The sequence below is a fragment of the Corvus kubaryi genome, unplaced genomic scaffold (assembly GCF_017639235.1).
Source record: "Corvus kubaryi isolate FWS band 111438036 unplaced genomic scaffold, C.kubaryi_AGA036_p1.0 65366, whole genome shotgun sequence".
In the NCBI taxonomy this organism is placed as follows: Eukaryota; Metazoa; Chordata; class Aves; order Passeriformes; family Corvidae; genus Corvus; species Corvus kubaryi.
The window spans coordinates 216,398-238,529 of record NW_024581947.1 but is presented as its reverse complement, the minus strand read 5'-3'; the positions used below and the strand labels follow the sequence as shown (position 1 = coordinate 238,529).

The following is a 22,132-nucleotide window of genomic DNA, read 5'->3' as shown; positions in this document are numbered from 1 at the left end:
CTTTTTAGCCATTCTCAATTGATTTTTTAATATACTGTCATTTTCATTAATGTTCTTGTTAATAAATCACTCCCAGCCCCTCCCCTCCACTAGATAAAAAGTATAGCAATCCACTTTGACTATGGTCATACCTGAAACAATGATAAGAACCCTGACATACATATACATATACATATACATATACATATACATATACATATACATATATATGGGGAAATGTTTTGTCTTGGTTTAAAACTAGCTTAAGAAATGAGGTATGAAAGCAGGCAGTTTGGTCCATGCAGTAAAAGTGTATCATGATGATCCATCTGTTTATTGGTATAAAGAAGATATTATTCAGCTACATTCCAATGCGAATGGAAGCAAAATTAGACGAAATAAGAAGGTTCTCTTTCTTTTAAATGGCCCTTTAGATAAATTCATATTTCGTGCAATGCATTCTAAAATGTTTAATAATGGGGGTTTTTTTCTGTGATGACTAATGCAAATGCTATGTCTTATTTTTAAAGATGTAATAAAATTTTTGTTCAATTACTTAGTCACAGAAATATTCAACTTAGCTTTCTTCATCCCAGTATCATTTAGCTGTATCATTTAGCTACAAAGTGAGATGTCATTCTGCAAAGAAGCAAGGGCAATGCATCAGAAAAGTGAGAGCAAGTACATGATTAAATGCATCTATGTGTTTCTAAGAAAGAGTATAGCCACAGGAAAAGAAGGATCACAAGCAGGTTAATAATTTATAGAAGCAAATCAATCCACAGGTTTTTATAGGTGATATTACAGGTATGTTATACACAATAGGCATAATCCTGCAAGTTTATTATAGAAGCATTGGCACACTTCTGGATTGTGTTCTTTCTCACATAAGAAGAAAACAAGGCTATAGTACCTTTTTGTTTATAAGGTTTATCAATCTAATCATTAAAAAGTCCCCATTTATCCAATTTGGTTTTGCCTTTTGCCACAGGCCTGGAAGCAGGTTTTTACAGTCACTAGTTATGAAGAATCAAGCAGTAAGCTTCACTTCCTTATGCCTCTTCCTGTATTTACAGTTTATATATCTGGAATTCCCATCGTAGGGAATGAGGTGTAAGATAACAATGTATTAATACAGCTATTATATTCACATATGTGGAATAATAATCTTATTCCTTCTGATTTCATTTTTCTAGAGAGGAAATGAGCCAAAAATAGATATGCTGGGTGTCACATCACCCGTTACCTCAGCAAGAAAGCAGGGGAAATGTTCAAGCAACATTATAGGAAACAGAAGAAAAATTGGAAAAGAATTAATGTGTACATTACATTTTTAGTAGTCTTAGTAAATACTTTAAGGTTTATAGTAATAGCACCATTTTGTTTGACAATTGCATTTTCATGAACCACTGAGAGTAGCTGTCTTAGATATTCTGATTTTTTTCCATATGTAAGCTAACAAACAACCTGAATAACAATTTTTGAAATGCTATGGCTACATAATTCATCCAGTAGTCAAAAGGCTGGAGTTGATTGGTTTTTAAAAAAAAAAAAATTAAGTAGAAATAAAAATTAATTTATACTCTTTAAGTATATAAATTTAAAATTAAAGCAAATGACAAAGTAAAATGCATCAACAACACTGCAACCACCTAAAGAATTGTTCTTTTATATATGAATGAGTACCTGAAATACCACAGCTGATCTACGGTATATATAAATATGTTATGATGCCACAAAACAAGTCAAAAGCATCTACTGACACCAGATAAGAGTTTTGATTATCTAGTATTTTCTTAATACAGTACTAAGTACAAATGGAAGGAATGGAAGGAGAACTTTGTATCCTTCATTGTTTACACTCTGATTCAGCAGATGAATGTATAAGCAAAAAACCCAGCGATTATAAGATGATTCAGGTCAGTGGTATTCCTTATTCATAAATATAAATAAAAGCAACAATTTGTGCTCCCCAGACACTAAGGTTGACAAAATGCATATATGCTAAAACTTAAGAAAATATTCCTGTTGAACTCCATGGAGTTTAAGGGTTTTAAGTATAAAATATAAAATAAAATTTCAAGATGAATTTTACTTTGAAGATTCTTTATACTTTATGAATACAGTTTAGAACTCTGCCTAATATTTTGGTTATCTGATAAGAGAGTAGCTAGCAGCTTTGGGATGTATGTCTAGTTATGTATCTGCATAGCTTATATATAAGTTGGATGTTTGGTAATTATACTTCCTGAAAACATGGGCTTCATGAGCTTCATTTATAGAAAGAAAGAAAGAATCCAGGTTAAGGGGAAAAAAAGTGGTAGTTAAATAGCAAGCTATATGGGATGGGGGAATAATAGAGCAGTTAAATTAATTTGAAACTTTGCATTCTATTACATGTTCTGTACCATTGTATTTTCCTATTTCAAAACTGTCCTTCCTAAAAGAAAACTAATTTCTAGACCGATAATGGAAATACATTTTTTTTGTTAATACATAGTTCCATTATTTCTGAGTCATGTACCTCTTCAAAAATCAGGACCTTGGCACCTAAACCACAATGCTAAAGTTTGGTATCTAAAAGAAGTATTTTTGAGCCATTTAATCAATTTCTTGCTCAATCATGGTTTCACAAAATGTAAACACTTTTGAAACTAAGATGTATATTTCTTTTTTTTTGCTCTAAAGAATTCAAGGGCTGCCAAATCTACATGTACAAAAAAATAAGAGACTCATATGTAAATAAGTTAGGGAAGTCCCAATAGTTGTGCATCGTTCATAACTCAATGTGAATTTCACACTGAGCAGCATTTCACCATTGGAAAATAAAAATAAAATTTTTGTTCATACCACTGCTTTGTTTGTATTTACTGTATTAGAACTTTAATTACTTTGTTGACATAGTCCAAACATCTTTGGCTGAGACCAAGCTACAGCATAGCACAGATGTTTTTTCAAGTTAGTTGACATTCAGGTTCTCCACTTCTATAAAAGCAGTTAAATTCAGTGAATTCCACGTGTGACAGGGCAATCTATCCTGAACAGTGATTTCTAAGAGTAGACAGAATTTTCATCCTAAAAGTTACTAAAATAAAAAATTTTCCTTTGCTTTACATGTAGGAGGCAACTGTAGATACACAGAACAGTACAGTAGAAGTACATCTGAGCTGCAGAATACACATGCAGAATAGGCAATCACACTTTTATATCTTTATTAGTTTCATTCCTTATGTTTCTATAGGTTATGTATTTGAAAGTATTGTAATATGTAGATTAGATAACCAACTTACTGACATATCAACCACAGAAACTAAAAATTCTCTTGTGGAAAAGGTTCCATTCAAACATTTTGGGTCTTCAGTCTAGGGGTGTCACGTAATTGGACCTCAGTGACACAATTATTTGACCAAATAAAAAACCATTAGTATTTTTATAGGCTTCTTTACAGTTTCTCTCATTTTATGAGCTGGTGCATAATTAGGATTATTGGAAAGAAAAAAAAGGGACAAATCATGTATTTTTCAAACACCATAAAACAAATCAAACTAATTATTTGACAAATATTCAACTAGTGCTACTCTTCTACAGGTGCATACTGATAAGGAGATGTGACAACCAAGTAAATAATGTTAAAAAAACGGTTTTCTTATACCTTTGCCTAAGGTTGCTCAAAGAAATAGTCACAACAGGTATAATATTGGTTCCACTGAATTTAAAAAAACTCTGGAGAAGTTCCATAGGGCCAGTATTTTATGACTTCACCCTCTAGAGCTTGGGTTGTCCTGCTTGCTTGTTTAGTTTTCTGATGCATTTCTTTAATGAGCAGATCCTCAAATGTGTTCTAAGGTATTTACAACCACTTATGTGTGCATTCATGCACACCCACACCCAGACACTTCTGAAATTAAATGTCCTAGCAGCCTAAAGAAAAACAAACAAAAAAAACCCTCCTCAATCTTTGACATCCTTCATTACGGGTATTCTCTCCCCAGCCAGATTTCACAAGCATTTCCATTCCATCCTTCCCAGCACTCACAGTTTCCACAGCTACAAACACCGTTACCTAGAATAGAATGAATAAAGGGCAATTATCATAATCGAAATGTAATACATTAAAATGTATTTTGTGGGAAGTAAAAAGCTATGCTAAAGTAGTTTCATTGTTCCTTTATTATTCCCCTACCCCTTTTTCCTTTGGAAGGAAGCAATTACTGTACCATTGCATTAAGAAGCCACTCCACACCTATACTTACAAGGCATTAATAGCATGTTCTCAATATTCCATCAGCAGTATTGCAAATATTGTAACTGTGTATGGTGTAGTGTAATTGTGTACACCAGTGTTTGTACCCAGCTGGTGAGGCTTAAATGTTCACACTGTGCCTCCAAGTACAAAGAAAAACAAGATTACTTTTAACTATTATTCATAAAGAAAAAGTCATTAAAAGCAACCAACTGAATAGCAATAAAACCATGACTTTGAACACAAAATCTTTAAACCTAAAATCTAGAAGTGCTATACAAATAAATCCTATCTCAAACTCTCTCTTAAGTGAAAAATATTTTGGCCCTGTTTTGAAACAGGGAAACATTTAGTACTGAGATCCATGTATTAATTTTATTTAAATATTTTTTATGACTCTCAGATGTTCAGCTTGAGACCTCTGTAGTCTTTGTATCTATGTAAACTCCTCTTCCTTCTGACTTTATGAAGATCCATGACTAGCCATTAGAGCTGCAGATAAGGCTCTTGTTGCTGCTATACTGGCTACTTGCCTCCAGAAAATGACCCTTGCAAACAGGGCTAGCTGGAAGACACAATTTACTAGTGTCAGCCTTTCCACTCTCACTCTAATCTGCTTGCAGAGTTCTTTCACATCTAATAATCGCTCAGCAAAGATTTTCTAAAATTAAGATTTGTAACAGGAAGCAGCCAGTGAGTTAATTTAGCAATTCCCATGCTACTTCTTGTCACTATGTTTGTCATGAGGGTTTGTTGGCAGCCTGCCCATTTCTATCGACATCTGCCACCTGCATATTCAGACAATGTTAAGGTGAAGCTGCTTGAATCATTTACCATCACATCATAAGGAAAGCTACCAGGTGTTCCAGCCTCCCACCGACAATTGCCTGATTGCTAGGAAGCTCTGTTAACCCACACAACTATGCCCCTAACCCACCAGGGATCATGAGACAAGTGAATCTTGTCTGTGACTTCAATGGACACATGGAATGTCCAGTAAAAGAACAAAGGCAAAGGAAACCTAATGATTGTAATACTGAGACTGCGTCCTTTGCCAAGAAACAGTAACTTGTAGTCTGTTAGAGTGAGAATTGTTGATGGGTTCCATAGCTGGCTTACTTATTTAAATTCATACTCAGGCTTTTAACTGTTGTTTTGAAACCTTAAGATCATCGTGCTGCATGAAGAAACAATCATAACAGGTTTGAATAACCAGCAAAGGTGCTTCCTCCGTCAACGGGGAAAGAAGCTGGGCTTTGTCTAACATAATTCCCATCAACCCAGTTTGTTTCCTGAAGCAATTAAGTGTTAGCCTGTACTGCACCTGTGCAAATGAGACCATCATGTTTGTCACAGTCTCTGTCATCGCATTCACAGAAATCACCCGAAATGTACCATTCCTGGGGTGAACAGATGCACTTTCCACAGTGGCAGGAACCTGAAATCACAAAAATTATTACACACAGTCAAAGAGTACTGGCACATTCAGGCTAGAAATAACAACCCAGGTCACATATATGCACACATACGCACATGTGCATGTGCACAAAATTGCTGTCTAAGAGGCCGTTGCACAAAAGAAAATAATCAAGCTAAAAGCCTTTTGAATGGAAGGATTCTTTTGGCGTGAGCTAGAGTATGGTGGGATGTTACTACTAATGCTTTGATCCTGCTATTTCACTTAATCAGGATTCACATTTTGAAGCTTTCTTTTGGTTTCAGAGACCTACAATCAGGACTTCTCTTCCCAGGAACTTCATTTTTTTTACTAGAAAAGCTCAAATTGTCCCTGACCCATTGTTACTGAAAGCAATAAAATCACACCCAGGAAGAAAATAGTCCTCCTCATCTAAAGCTTTTAGGGGTGAGTTCACAAAAGACCGGAAGTGCCCAAGACTAACATCTGTAGACCCCCAAAATCCTTATCAGCACAAATGAAGCTTTTCCACCTCCCACTGAATTACTAAATATTTGCTCTAGGTCAGAAAGAGTTTGTGCATATAATGGCAGCTCAGCAACTGGCTCATTCCTGCAGGGTGCCCTACTGCCCCTTGTTGGGACATGCTGTTCTCCTTCTCCTCAAGGATGTCAGGCCACATGCTCACAGGCAAAGGAGGGACTCTCTGGTCAAATTCAGGTAATGCCATAACCCATGGAGCACCAGAAGCCTCCCTTTAAGGCTCTGAGACATTCTTACCCTCGGGAGAAGGTTCACGGCTCTGAATCCTGGAAAGTGACAAGTGCCCCCTGACAATCGTGTCAGGAAGCCTGTAGCCTGAGAAGTGGGTGAGAGAGGCTTCTCTGCAACTAGAAATGCCACAAGGAAATGGTAATTCCTCCTAAATGATTCCAACACTTGGCTTAAGAGACTTGGCTTTTACAGATCGCATCTTCAGCAGCCTGGCCCTGTACAGATTTCAGACATGTAAACACTGAGGTGAGGATCTTAGTATCTGCTAAGCAAAAATCCTTTTGTGGGCCTAGCCCTAAAAAGGGATTAGAGCAGAAATCAATGTTTAAAAAATAAAATAAACACCAAATAAATTATAGCAAAGAATACATGCAAAATTTTCAACTATGAGAGGTGGAGCTAAAGAAAAAATGTCACCAAAGTAGTTGACCTTTTACAGAAGATGCCTATAAATGTGTTAAATGCACTTGGAAATCCTAGCTTCCTGCAATATTTCCAGAATGATTCCATTAAAAATTCACCAATGTGTTTAATGCATTATTAAAGAAAAACTATATAGAAGGAAGCGAGGTTATGTCAGAATATAACCTATACAGAATTCATGGCTTACTTAACAGGGCCTGAGCCAAAGCCTGTAAAATTATGCTTTTCCATCTTCCCAGTTCTTTCAGTGACCTCTGAATAAAATCCATAGCAATAATCCTAATACTCTTAAAGAATAAACATTGCATCGGCTGATATCAACCAATTTTCCATTGCTTTTCCCACAAATACTGAAGCTTAATTCTTGAATACTTCAGAACAGCCTCAGCAGAGTATCTAATTTTTAATTAAATATGTAATTTAATGCTTATTTTAAATTTACAAAAATTAACTCATTGCCTAATCTTAGGGAAATGCTTTAACTTGTAACATATGGAACATGTAAATATATTCAGGAAGAGCTAGTGATCAGAACATTTGAGGATGGAAGTATTTGATTAAGCATCTACTTTTTCTGTGAGTTCTGAATATTGCTTACTGGGCCACTGGCATAGAAAATATTGACATTCCCTACAAGGATCAAAAATGCCGTTGTATAAAGAGGCAGTGGAGGATAGCATACGTATCACAAGGTTGCTCGGTAAGATACACTAAGACATATTTGAGGGTAATTTAAACCAAATACCTCTGTTTATACAAACTGCAAGGTACTGACATTTGAAAATAATGAGGAATAGTATGAGCATTTCAGTGAAATTAAAGCAGTTATTAAGAGTATTGCTACACTGTAAGAAGCCTGAAGTGATTCTGCATAAGCAAGCACTGATGCTGCTACTGAGGGATGCCCAAGATGTTTGAAACTGTTTTGCAGAAGATACAGCAAATTTAACACCAAGTCAACCAAGGAAGATAAGGCTCCAAAATACAAAATCTGTTAGGGAAATGAGTGTATCGAGTCTTTTCCCTGAACGGGGCATGCTGCTCTGGGAGGCTCCTCAGTTTAATTGAGTCTAATGAGTTGCAGGGTGTTTCCTGGGATGCCAGCCAGATCCTCTAGGATGGGATTTGGCTCATTACCTTGCCCACATCCTGCACCGTTACAGTCGCCATGTACAGCCCTATCTTTACTGCCAGGGAGGCAGCAGTGTGGTGGGTGTTGTTGTTTTCCTTGGGAAGAGCTTTTGCCACAGGTGGCACAGTCAGCAAGCCAAGATTCTGAAAACAGCCTAGGAAAGTGGATGCCCAACTTTGCTTATATTAGCAGAGTGCAATTTTCTGATAGTGTTCAGCAGTTATCTGCTGAAAACCAGGACCCCTCACAGTCTATTAAAACCTACACACAGAAATTCAAGCTATCCTCAGTCCACTATACCACTTGCATATCCTGGCTAGGTTTTCAACAAAAATGGAATAACCACCATTAGTGCACAGGTTTGAAATTCCCTTTTATTTGACCAGCACTCATTATTTTCTTCTCACTCTAATGAATCAGAAAGAACAATTTGCCATTTTGGTTTCTGGGTAGTGCTTCACTAGCTATGAACAATGTTTTAAAGTATGAGTATGCGGTAAGACATGATTTCCAGACACGTATCTTAGGATCAAGAAAGAAAAAAGAATAAAAAAAAAGCGTAACAATGAAAATTATAAGTAATTAGATAAATTAGACTGTCTTTGCCTGTGAACCCCATCCTGCTCAGAGAAGAGGCAGGAGATCGTAGCCTTCTGGGATGTTTACTGACCACACACTGCTGAAGATGCCTTATGGAGGTCATTTCTCTGCTGGGACAGGCACTTACATGTGAATTGCTGTTCCTACAATAAAGCTGCTATCGCATCTAATTTGACACAGCTTTTCATATTGACTGTCCTCAGGGCAACCTTCCATGACAGTGGAAGCTAATACGTGTTCAGAGGCCAAAGAAACTTAACAAAAAAAATAATAAAAATCCCACCACTGTTGCTGAACATGGATTTAGGGTCATAGATGGGTAAGGTTGGAAAGGACAACAGTGGGGTTATCTGATCCAACCTCCCTGCCGAAGCAGGGTCTTCCTAGAGCACATCAAGCAGGATTGCTTCCAGACAGTTCCTGAATATCTCCAGTGAGGGAGACTCCACAACCTCTCTGGTCAGTCTGTTCCAGTGCTCAGTCACCTACACAGTAAGAAGTTCTTCTCATATTCAGGTGGAACTTCCTGTGCATCATCTTCTGCCTGTTGCCTCTTGTTCTACTGCTTGGCACCACTGACAAGAGCCTGTCATAGGAAGTAATTGCCATAGGAAGTAAAGGCTGTTCAAAAGACCTACTTCCTAGAAAATCTGGGCCTTTGGAACCTCCATTCATACAGTTTAAAAGCAAAACCTGCCTGCTGCTGATTACAATCTAGAGCACCTTTCAGGCTGCTACAGATTACATCAGTGACCAGATCCCAAACCATGCTGGTGGCATAGCCAACAGAGGAAAAAATCCTTGGTATCCCTGCAAATTCCTGAAGGATTATCTGTTCCCGAAGCCTCAAAGTAAATTGAAACCCTTGATACACATGTTCAAAGCTAATTGTTCTCACAGTAAGACCCACAGGCTGGAACAAATAGCTTTTAGCCATCCTTAGAAAAAGGTAGCAGATTATATGAATATTTTAAAAACCAACATAATTTTTCATGTTTATATTTATATAGAATCTTACATCATGCATTTTATTGATATTATATATTCCCTCACCTTCATGGTTTATATAAAAAAAATCTCAGTGAGACACACATTAAGAGGAAAAAAGTTAACTTCTGCAGTAAAACAGAGTAATTTCTATTTCTGCAGTAACTCACCATCCTCTTACACATATACTAATTTAAAGATAGTCCCATCTGGAGAAAAAATAGAGAAACAGTGCAAATTTCTCATTTTTTATGACATCGCATTAACTGAGGGGGGAAAAAAACCAAAAAAAAACAAAAAAAGGTGCAATAGGGGAGAATTCTGATAAGTGATAATACAGATGGATGAAGGCTGGGCTAGAAACTGCATTTAAATTTCCTTTGCACTGAAATAAAAGTTACCAAAGGGAAAACTGGAAATCTGCCTGACGTAGAATATTCCTGTTTTTTCCAGCTGGCAGATTTCTTTCCTGTCTATGCAAGGGACATACAAATATAGGAAATGGCACAGAGAGTCTGGATTGGGTGCATTCTAGCCTCCAACCAGTCTCTTTTTTGTCTATTCTCTTTCAGACATATCATATACAAAAATAGGCAATTTGCACTATGGGGGAGCTAAAAAGCCCTCTTTCCATTAATGCAATTTCCTAGCCTGAAAGATGGTAAGGTAAGAACCTCAGAGAATAATTTCAGATAATTATCAAGATTTTCTAACTTTTATTCTTCCCTGTGGCAATTTTTTAGAGCTGAACTGAAGCTGATGCAACCATCTGAATGAAAACTGGTAAATGAGAAAGTTTGCAGGATTCATTTGTGGGGGTTGCAGACATCTACTTTTCCTTTGCAGATGTGTTGGGGAGCAGAGTGATTAAGGATACCACATGTTGCTTTTAAACACTTTCCTCCACTTACTGTTGTCCAATATATTACATTTGCCATCTTCCCCACTAGAGTGTTACTGTGGGTAGTGCCCTTTTCCCCCAAAATGGAAGGAGCACTAACAGTTAGTTTATAATGTACAGCTGTTCCACGCAGACCATCAGCTAAACACATACAGGAAATTATATGCTACTAACAAATTGCATAGGAGAGCAGCGCTGCTGAACCCGTATGGCTGGGGTGGGTGTCTGACAAAATGGATGTAAGTGCGTTACGGACCCAAATATAACATCCTTTTAATAATGAGTGCCTTTGAAGGAAAGGGTTACTAAACAACAACCCCCTACCACACACATTAGTCTTCCAGAAGGTGATTATTTTCCTCTGGCAGGCGCTGACATAGGGTAGCTCAGCTGCCAGATCTTACCCTTCCCGGAGCACAATATGCCATCCGCTGACTCGCAGAGACTTCTGCTCTCCTCCTCCGTCATGTTGCACTTCCTTGAGTGCTGGCACAACTTTCCAAACCACCCATCCTGGCAAATACATCGGCCACATGAGCAGATACCATGGCCTGTAATGACACCAAGGTTGGTTATGAGCAAGACAAGCAGAAACCAGTGACTGTGGTCGCAGCTTCAGACCTCTTCAGTATGAAGTGCATGCAGACAGATGGGTGGATAGCACAGCTTCCCAGCAGGATGGCCTTCTCCAGTTCTCTCATCTTGTGTTTAACAGGGCTCCCTAGTGGGGTGCAGAAAACAACACTGGGAAAGGTGAACGAAACCCTAGAACATGGGTGAAAAATAGACTCTAAAAGCCACAATTCACACTTTTAAGGGGGGGGTGGGTGGGAGATAAAATATAAATTTTTGAGAATTATTTGTACAAAGATTAATAAAAGAATTATGTTGAATATTTCATCAAAAATATGTGGAATAGTAAACTGAGTAGAAAATTTGGCCATGAAGAAGGGAAAAGTGACAAAAAATACAGCCAAGAATATAGGAATGGAGAATAGAAAAGAAAAAAGAAGTAAGACATGTCTCAGACAGAATTACATTTTTCAGCTTTGAATAGTATTTCTGCATCAGAGACAATAATTCCTGAGCTAATCTGGGAAGCAAATTATACATACCAGTGACTTTTGTCCTATCCTACCTGCTATGTAGGTCAAGGGAGTAGAAATGAAGGGACTGAGATAATTTGGGAGCACAGGCTGGGAAGAAGGGAATAAGTAGTAGGAGTATCTGGGAAAGCCCTGAGCCATAGGATGCAGGGAAGCAAACCATCAATTTTGTTTTTCTCATTAGTGGACTTCCTATAAGCTTCCAGTGCAACTTGATATTGTAAACTGAGAGGCAGCACTGGTAGAGGCCCAGAGGAGAGACAAACCTGGTAGCTTGCTGTAAGTGGAATTCATTCAGGCTTACTGATAGTCAGATACTTTACAAATTCTAATTACAAAAATACTGGGAGCACCAAAGTCTTGGAGCTGTCATTTCCAGCACCTAAAAGTTTAAAATAACTTTTGTATCCCAGACTCTGTATTGATCTTTGGGGTTTTTTATCATATTATCTATACAACCTTTAAAGGCTCAGTAAAAATTACACAGTCCTATTATGACATTATTTCTACCCACTTCTAAAAATTGATAACTAGCAACAATAGAAGCTTGATGCTACTTGAATTTCTGTGTTAGACTGGGAAGCAGGAACAACTATATGACAACCCAAAATACAAGAGGTAAAAACCAAGCATAAGTACTTTCCCATATGCTCCTTCCAGATATGTCATGCAATCGTCTACATTAACTAAAATTAAGCTTCTGTCAGAAGCTTAATTTTTATCTACCTTTTTTATTTTTAATTAATAACATAAAGATAAGAATTCAGATTAGTTCAACCAATTAAGAGCAAAATATACAACTGGATGTCACTGCTGGAAAATGATTTGTGAAGATACAAACCCTTGCACTCATTTTTGCAGTGAATAGTAAGAAATCCATGGCAATTTCTCTGAGAAAATAATTTTAAGGCATTTTTCTTGTAGTCATTATGTGTTATGAATAAAGAGACTGATCATGTCTGTAAAGCCTTCACACAAGTCAAAAAGGTAATGAATAATCTATAAATTTGCATCAAACAGAGCTTGTTGTTTACCACATAAAACTTGACTTGCATTTTTCTGTAATGACCATTTCTCTCCTCCTTTATGCTATATAAATCGCCAAATCATAAAGGATTCTTTTGTCTCAAATAATCAGTTTTACAAAAGTAATATTTGTTTCTACCTGACACCAGCTTGGGCAGCTGCAGCTTTTTGGATGCCTCATATATTGGGTGGCAAGTGTACAAGTGTTCAGCCCAGTGCTTGTTAACTTTAAGCTATCTCATATGTGTGTGGTAGCCTGAGAAAAACTGCTTTACATGGTCTAGTTGTGAATATCCTCCTTGCAAATCACAGAACAAAGGGGCAATCTGAATAGTTAAATGAGTGTTTTATGATGTTAAGCAATTCATTTCATCTGGACTTCTTCAATTAGAGATTTTTCTTTACCCCTAAATACTCAGATTAAGCAGATTTACTGGGAAGTGTTGGTCTATTAACATTTCAGACCTAACATAAAACAGTTAAAATCAAAACCAAATTGCATTGAAAATGCTCATTCATAAAAATCTATGTTAATGAACTTTTAAATAATCAACAATGTTTTAAAAATTAATTCTCAGAGAATAAACACTTTGATGGGGAGAGGTAAAGGATAGAAAGATGGTGTCAAATACACTATCATTTTATTTAGAATTATAACTCACATAACCACAAGATTTAAATGTGAAACATGAATTCAGCAAAAAAGCAAGCTGTGACAGATTACTAGCAGGAGCCCATTATAACCCAAATCAACCTGAACCAAACTGGACACCAGGATGAATTATTTCATGCCATGCCTGGAATTGAAATTGTATTGTTGTGGGAAATTTCAGTTTAGGACTACTCATGCAGCTGCTGGTGGTATTCCCCAAAAATCTGCATGATCATTTTGTAATACAAAAGGCACCACTACATGGGAGCACCAGCACAATGAAAAAAGTGAAGTAATTATTACAGAGGAAGCTGGTTCTTCTTTACAGACCAATTATTACAACCAGATGATGTTCCTGAACGGCAAATTGAGGCCAGGCCCAAGCAAAATTTGGCACCTCAGGAACAGAAGTTTCTCAAATTAATATAATATAATGTATTTTAACTGGATGAAAAATAAAAGTTTTAAAAGTGTACTAAGAATATGAAAAATTGCAGCATAACACAGGTTCCCTGATAGAGAACACCACAGAAAATGAAACAAATATTTCTCTCTGTATTTAAATAGAAACAGGTCTTCCATTTTTTTTTTTTCTTTTAAATTGCAGGACTTTCCATTTTATTATTAACAGAAGAGAATATTAAACCACATATATCTGGGAGAAATACTTCTGAGCAAGCAGGCTTCATTACCCTGCCCAAATATGCTAAACAAGTTGCTAAAAACATTATTAGAACACTGATTTTTATTTTTCAGTTTTTCTTGAATATCAGAAGACAGGAACAGTTGTGACAACTGCAGTTGGAGAAGCCTAATATAAATGTGAAGCTATACACTGACCGTCTATTATATTTTCAAAGTAGGTCAGTTAGTCTTCTCTAATTTTAATAAAGGTGGACTGTGGCTTCAGTTTGAGTAATACAACTGTCAGGCAGGCCAGTAACACCTTCAAGTGAAACTCTGCAGGAAAAAGGGCCAGTGTCATCCTCACATCTACCTACCCAGAGAAAAGTGAGTAGGAACAAAATTGGAGCATTGGTGAGACGGCGTTAAGTTTGAAGAGATTTTTGCAAGACTTGGAAGGGTACTAAAAAGTTCCAAGGAATTCAAAGGGTATCAGAAAGGGTATTCTCAAACTACCAGAGAAAGACAAAGCAAGAGAGAAAACCTGATACAGACAAAATCATTTAAGAAATGAACCAGCTTTTCAAACAAGGGTGATGACTACTGGAACAAACTTTTAAGTGATGTTGGTGTGGGCTACATAGGTCTTAGGGGTTCTGAGAGCATGGCCTGCTGAGACATAGTGCAGAGACTTCAGTGTAGGGGAAGCATGGGAATAGTGTAATGGCTATTTATAGCCCAATAGAAGAGGTTCAACAGAAAAGCCCCTTCTGGATTCACAATATTAATATCTATTAATCAACTTAAATGTTATAATACTAGCAATTCCTTTACTGCCCATTTGAGCAGAAAGATTAAGTTAAAATGCTTTTTGCAAACATGAATCACATTTTATGCTATCTGAAAAGCTAAACAAACTAAGTTTTCTGTGTATCTATGTAAAGTGTTGACTTTTCAGACAAATGAAAAGTCACCCACAAATGTCTGGGTGACCAGGACAGAAACTTGTAGTGCATTTAAAAGAAACGTTAGAAAAATTAAAATTCATTTAATTTAATGCAGACTATGCAATGCCATTAATACCTGTACCAGCTACAGTAGTCACTCTTGTATCTAAGACCTACGAATCCTTTCAAATTTATCTGTTGCTGCCTCTGGATGTGCCTCAGAACTAGGATGAAGCAGTTAAACACAAAGGCACAGGCATTGAATCATTAACTCTCCTCTTAGTATTGTCAAAATAAAACCCTAATTCGCATTAGTTTTATTCCAGTTAGCCTAGGAGTTCTCCATTATTTGATACTATCATTTTCACTTTTGTTAGTAGCAGTTTTACTCAGTAAACATGTGTTTGAACTGTTGGTTTGGTTTTCTGTTTGGTTTGGATTTTTTTCCCCCAAGAGAATAAATTGTATTTTTCAATAACAAATACCATCATAAAAATTCTCTATTAAGTAATATATAGAGAGATAATATATCTATCTAGTATGTTCACTTTCTATATATAGTATATAAACTGAATGCTCTAACAATTATATGTTCAGATTCCACAGTCAAAAGAATATGGTCCCTCCTTTAAAGACTCCTCGATAGCACAGATGAAAGAACTGTTGGGTAGGATATAAACTCTTATTTTAACATGGCAGGAACCTCAGAGAAATTAGAATTTCAATTCAGATGCCCAGTGCCATTGGACAAGCCCTAAGGCATCAAGGACATCTTTATGATGGCAGCAGCCAGGCAGGCACCCCTGTGTCCTTGTGGAGCCCAGCTGGGGTCAGGCAAAGGTAGTCGTGGGAATCACAGGTGATAAAAGGTGCTTTAACTTAGGTGGCTGAAGACTTTGAAATTATGTGCCATATGGTTGGTGAAGCCATGGTAGAATCAGGAATCATATTTCTGAATTCTCAGACCAGTCAGTGCCAAAACTTGTCTTTGTTGGGGAGATAGACAGGTATTATTTTTCTTTCCTAATTTGGTTTCTACATATATTAGAGACTTCCACAAATGTCTTATATACTTCTGTTTCTGTGGTTCAACATCAGTGCAAGAAATGAGAAAACTGTCTGACTGAAATGAGCAACTGTACCATACTTTGCTTTTTCTTAATGAAGCATTTAATTAATCATAGCTTTCTCATTTCTATGGTTATGGTCTTACTGGTCCTCATAAGAACATGTTATCTGAAAATATCATGCTTTTGCTTCACTGAACAGATGACAAAATTAAATGTCATTCATAATTTCTGCAGTATAGACATAGAACTTCCATTAAAAAAAGGTTTTACAGTTTTACATTTTCTGTTGTATATCTTATATTCCAAAAAAAAAAGAAAAAAAAAAAAAAAAGCAGTACTTCCTCTGAATCCAATTATTTATCCTGGCTGGATAGCAATGAAAATTTTATATTCAAATGAACATGGCAATTAGGGGCAACTTATACCAGACTTTTGAGAGGGAGCTTTACTGTTGTACATCCTGGTGATGACTGTGCAATCCTAGAATTCATCACTATAAGAATGTGATATGGAAGTTTCTGCCTCAGTTTCAAAAGTTTAAATCATTGGAAAGCTGCGAATTGTGGCTTAAGGTATATGTATGCCTTACAAACTCCAGATTTTCCCTTGTTCTCTGGCAATTCATAGAGACTAACGTTGGAAATCTTAACACTGCTGTGAATGACGGATGGATGGAAATGTGTAAGTAAGCACCAGAAGAAACACATGACCTACATTGATAACCAACAACACATTCACAGAAGTAAACTAAAGAATGTATTACTTTGTCAAAATCAGAAGGTCTGCACTCTCATAAAGCAATTATATAATGAATGACATGATGATTTGCTGGCAGAAGACTGTTTGATCAACAACAAAAGATGTCAGTGCAGATGCAGCACATAACTTGTGTCATTCTTTTCCTCATAAGCCCAACAAGAACAACTTTGTCCTAAGAATGTCAAAAATCAGGAAGCACAGACAACAGGCACCAGACTTGCCTGAAGTTTACAGAGATAAAAGTAAGCAAAACTCTGAGCCAAAAGGATTACCCTAACTTTTGTGTCCTAAGTATATAAAAGACGTATTTAAAGACCAGGTTGCTATTGTCAGTCAAGAAGAAACAAAGACATACCGAGAACTTGATGGGTGGCATCCCTTGTCCATGTTCTATATCACACACAAGGAATCCTGACCACACTATTAAATGCAGACACTTTGATGGTTGTATTTGGATGTGAGGGTATGAGTAAATGAAATCAAAGAAAGGATGTGTCTGAGTGCTGAAAATTAATTTACTTGCAGATTTCCTAAAAATATATTAGCTTCCCCTCCCATAAAGTCTCAAGCAGAGTTTTTGCTGCACTTTTTTCTTAGAGAAAAGAGAGGTGTGAAGGCAAATCTGAGTAAGGAGGGAAATATTAATTACCTCAGCATTTACTCCAAGAATAAGTCAACTCCTCTAGCTTCTACAAGCTTTTATAGTATAACCAGAATTTCAAACTAATGATAACTAATGCCTTTTACCAAAAGGCATTGGTATAAACAAACAAAAAAGATAATCTGCATTTACTCTTTGATGTGACATGACACAGCTGGATTCCCTACAGTGTTAGGATTGTGTTTTGGTGAGGATTGTATTCTAATGTGCTGTAGCCAAAAGAATTCGTTTAAAAGTCATCAAAGTGGAATTGTTCACTTGCAAATAAAGGAATCAGACTTAAAGTATTCCACTGTCACCAGTTAAAAACTGGTTTACTGGAATGATCAGTCTTAGTTGTTTCTTAGTGCTGAGGACAGTGCAGCCATCTATGAATAAACATTAAAAGGTCTTACCAAAGCTAATGTTCTAATTGGTGGCCGACTATTTGAAGCACAGAATGATATACTGATGTAATACAAAATGCCTGCATCCACAGAAATATGTAAGAGTCTTGTTATGAGTTACCTGTTACAAGTTTAAACCTTTGCTAGTGATCCTCGTTTCAATCAACTTTTTACTATTTTTGTTGGGTTGGGTCTTATTGCAGAGTTTTTAATCAGCATAATTCTACAGAAACTTGTAGTATGCAGAGGACCCCAAAGGTTTTGTTTCATTCTTTCAATGGCTGCTACTTGGCTGTGAAAAGATCTCATAGCTAAGCCAATTATTGTCCAGAGAACAAATCGAAGTGAATGGAGTTCCATTCCAAATTGATCTTTACTGTTTTTCTGTGTTATTGTTGTCTGCCTGCCCTCAATCCTGAAATAGAAAAAAATTGTAATGGACAACAGTCGACCCCATGAGGTAGAGCAGCCAATGATGAAATCACTGGAAAATGTGACTGGACACAGAAAGAAAACAAATACCACTTGAAAGCTCAGGACACATCTGCGGCGAGCAGCACAGCCATAACCTCAGAGGGCAGAGAGAAATATATCTCACCAGTATATGGGACAGGTAAATATCAGCCTGGTGTAAAAAAGTGACACAGCCTTGCCAAGAACTTATGCTGAAAAACCTGGGATTCTCTGGTCATGTGTGTGCACCAAAACCACTTAACTTGCACATGAAAGACTCAAAGAACCAAATAAAGCCAAAGGAAATGTGATGTTAAATACTTCTGTGGATCAACACTGCAGTACACCTGGGAAAATCTTACATAATCAAAAAACCTCAACAGTAGGGAATGGGCCATTAGGTAGAACATATCTATCTCAAAAAGGCTGCATGAGACATCTCCTCCAGTCTTAGCATGTTAAGTCTCTGTACAGAGGCACAGACAAAGGAAGTGGAACGTGAAGGAAAGACTGGGAAAGCAGGTCAAGGAAGGTGAGACTCCCCCTCCACTCCACTCTGGTGAGACCCCAGCTGGAGTACTGTGTCCAGCTCTGGGGTCCCTAGTACACAAAAGACATGAAACTGTTGGAGAAGGTCCAGAGGTGGTCCCCAAAACTGGTCAGAGGGATGGAGCACCCCTCTTATGAGAAATGGCTGAGAGCATTGAGATAGTTTATCCTGGAGAAGAGAAGGCTCTGGGGAGACCTTACTGTGGCCTTTCGATGTTTTAAAGGGGGAGTATAAAAAAGAGGGGGAGAGATTTTTTTACTAAGGTCTGTAGTGACAGAACAAGGAATAATGGTTTTAAACTGAAAGACGGTGGGTTTAGCTTGGACATAAGGAAGAGATTTTTTTATCATTAGGGTGTTGAGACTTGCAACAAGTGGCAAGAGACGTGGATTCCCCATCCCCGAAAATGTTCAAGGCCAGGTTGGACGGGGCTCTGAGCAGCCTGGTCTTAGTGAAATGGTCCCTGTCCATGTCAGACTAGATGGTCTTTAAAGGTCCCCTTCAACCCAAACTATTCTGTGATTCCATAATTATATGAATCAATTTCTAACAGCAGAGTGCTGTGAAATCTATGCCGACTCCTCCTGCAACCTCTGTCTTTGTGGAGACATTAAGTCTCTATTCTTGGTCCTGCATTGATGGACAGCTGAATTTTTAAGTGAATGACTCACCACAATCACGCAGAAACATGGCCATAGGGTCTCATTCAGTTGTACCCTAATTTATCATAGCTTTCGCCTCATGTCTTTCTTTCGTTGCATGGACAGCTGGTCTAGAAAGCAAGCTATTAATCAGTCTCTGCTGGTTGGAGGAGGACAGCAACAATTCCTATTCAAGTCATTTAGGCTGTCATTCACATTTCTCATTTCAGCATGCATTTATTCTGAAAACACTGGTCTTCCTTCTTTGTGCTTACAGGCACTCAGTGCTCACTGTCAGACCCCACACAGTCCAGTTTATAATGCTCCAAAGACAGATTTACTAGCAAGGGCTTATGTCCTTACTGTGATTGCCTAGGCAGCAACAGTGGTAGAAAAATAGCAATGAAAAGAGGACAAGGAAAGAGGAAAGAATAAGCAGTTCAGAAAGACATTTCAGGAAGTTCAGGCTGAGATGGAGTATGGACAAACCCAAAAGAAAGAGAGGAAGATGTAATAATGTAAAATATGAGTGATATAAACAGATATTTTTAGCATGGATGATGATGAATTTTGTTTCCCAACTATTTAATTTCTAACAAATACGAAACAGATTTTCAGTGCTTCTCAGTACTTTTATGTCCTTTACACAAAATTAAATTTCAAATTATTCTTTTTCTACACACTTATATCATTGAATTACTCTGAATGCTGTAAACTATTTTTATGGCTGGTTAGACATTCAAAGAAAAATTTTCTATATATGTCTATATTCTGCATGGCAGACACCTTGAAGAAATATTCCCTGTAGTCAGAATTTTTTATGTACAAGAGGATCATGAAGCAATACATTCTTTTTCTTACATAGAAATAAGGACTACAATACAATGTGCCATTCTTCATATCAACAACTTTGTTAATATTTAGAACCAAACAGTCATTTTAAAAATAAAGCAAATAAAATCTAGAAAGACAGCATTAAGGGTAAATATTATTCACCTGCTTATAAAATGCCTTGTGGTATGTATGCACTTATATATCCCAAACTATCTTGAAATACTGCTAAATGCCGATAAACTTTACTGAAATATCACAAGGTAAGGTTTTCACTGGCAACACTAAAATAAACCATCTGCATCTACAATTACTGTGACACTCTCAAGAATTTTAGATTCTTTCATAACATATTTTGCTACTTTTTTTAGAAAACAGGCATATCACTGTCAGTGAATATGAAATATTTAAAGGTTTTTCTGGTCATTAGTACCTTCAGGTTTATTACAACACCCTCAATAAAACATCAATTGTACTAAATACAGTGTAAAGTTACCTAATGCTTTAGGTTTTTGTTAAAGTGCTTGTATTCTTGTCTAATGAACACTGATGAAATTTAGGATATACTACAGCACTTTCATTTATGTGTTAACATTCCTGAAGTCTTAAGATAAATGTTCCCTAACATATTCAATGTTTCTAGCGCTTGTTTCTTACAGAATCTGCCATCTTATTATTAATCAAAGATGTAAATTGTCTATAGTGACATTACACTATAAAATCAAGGGGAACAGAAAGCTATATAGTGTCAAGATTTAGTTCTGTTAAGTTGTTAAATTATGCTATGCTGTGTTATGTGATATCAAGTGAACACATACCCCCACAGACATCGCCATCTGCATTTTCACACTGTCGATCATCACATTCACAGTTTTTGCCATGAACTCTGTTGTCTCCTGGAGGGAAACAAGTGCATTGGCCACATTCACATCTCCCTGCAAGAATAAATAATTGTTAAGAGTCATGATTCCAGTAAAGTAAAATAAAATAAATTGAATAAAACCCTAAATCTATGCTATTCTATCCCCAAAAACAAGTCATGGTCTATTAATTAAAGTATAGCAAATAAACACAATTAAAAACCAACCAACCAACCAACCAAAAACATAGCAAGACAAAACTATTCCTCTTCCATGGCAACCAGATGGAAAGTATCACTGTTATAATCTTAGTGGAAACAGCAACAATAAGCAATCACTGGTATTGCATGTTTTTCATATCTGAACTTAGCATAACTGAGCTGGCCCATGCTTATCTGCATAATTAACCTCTATAATTGATCTAAAATATTTAGCACATACCTCAGAAACACCAATAAGAATGTGATCAGAATTATAGTCTATGTACAGAGCTACCTAAGATACTCTTTATTCATGTAGAAAAATAATTCCTCAAATATTCTGTCAAGCTTTTTGAAAGCAAAAATCCCCATAATTTTTGTCTAGATCTGAGGAAATAAGCACGACCTCTTTCACAGTCTCCCCTTCCATCAAACTATTTACAGGAGAGCTCCCCAGAGCTTAAAGGGACAACAGATTTATCCAAGCTCCGACAGATCTTCAACCCAAAACCGTAAATGGCCAGATGTGGAAAAAAATCAATATCCAGGACAGTCATACATTCCACACATCTGAGACAAATTTAATTCAGGTAATGGGCCCGAACTTCTAAAAGTTTGATTTTGTATGTTTTTAAATTATTTTATGCAATGCTGGTGTGAGAACGTTCCAAATATGGCACCAACCATGGACCAAACTCCTACATTTGATGGGCTTGGGAAAGGATATTGTGTGTGAAAAATTGCCACCAGAGACACAGACTAGGATGCAGAAAACCTGCTCTTATTGATTTAATTTAATCACAGCATCAGTGAAACTCAACTTGGGCCTTGTCACTGCTCTACTGACTGCAACCCCCAAATTTACAGCATTGCTAGAAAGTAAAAAATATCCTCCAAGTGCAGCCTTTCA

The 22,132-nt window shown here is 36.9% G+C and overlaps 1 protein-coding gene across 2 annotated transcripts in view; it reads right to left on the bottom strand.

Moving 5' to 3' along the window:
- Positions 1–286: 286 nt before the first annotated feature.
- LOC121673364 (integrin beta-like protein 1) overlaps positions 287–22,132 on the bottom strand; it is a 134,413-nt gene continuing 112,567 nt past the window's right edge. For both annotated transcript variants that reach the window (XM_042046621.1, XM_042046622.1), the window contains exons 8-11: positions 20,981–21,097; positions 10,861–11,007; positions 5,547–5,660; positions 287–4,042 (exon numbers count right to left, since the gene is read on the bottom strand). In XM_042046621.1, the coding sequence (XP_041902555.1) occupies positions 3,951–4,042; positions 5,547–5,660; positions 10,861–11,007; positions 20,981–21,097 (470 nt within the window). In that variant the 3' untranslated portion in view covers positions 287–3,950. The remainder of the gene's footprint in view (positions 4,043–5,546; positions 5,661–10,860; positions 11,008–20,980; positions 21,098–22,132) is intronic.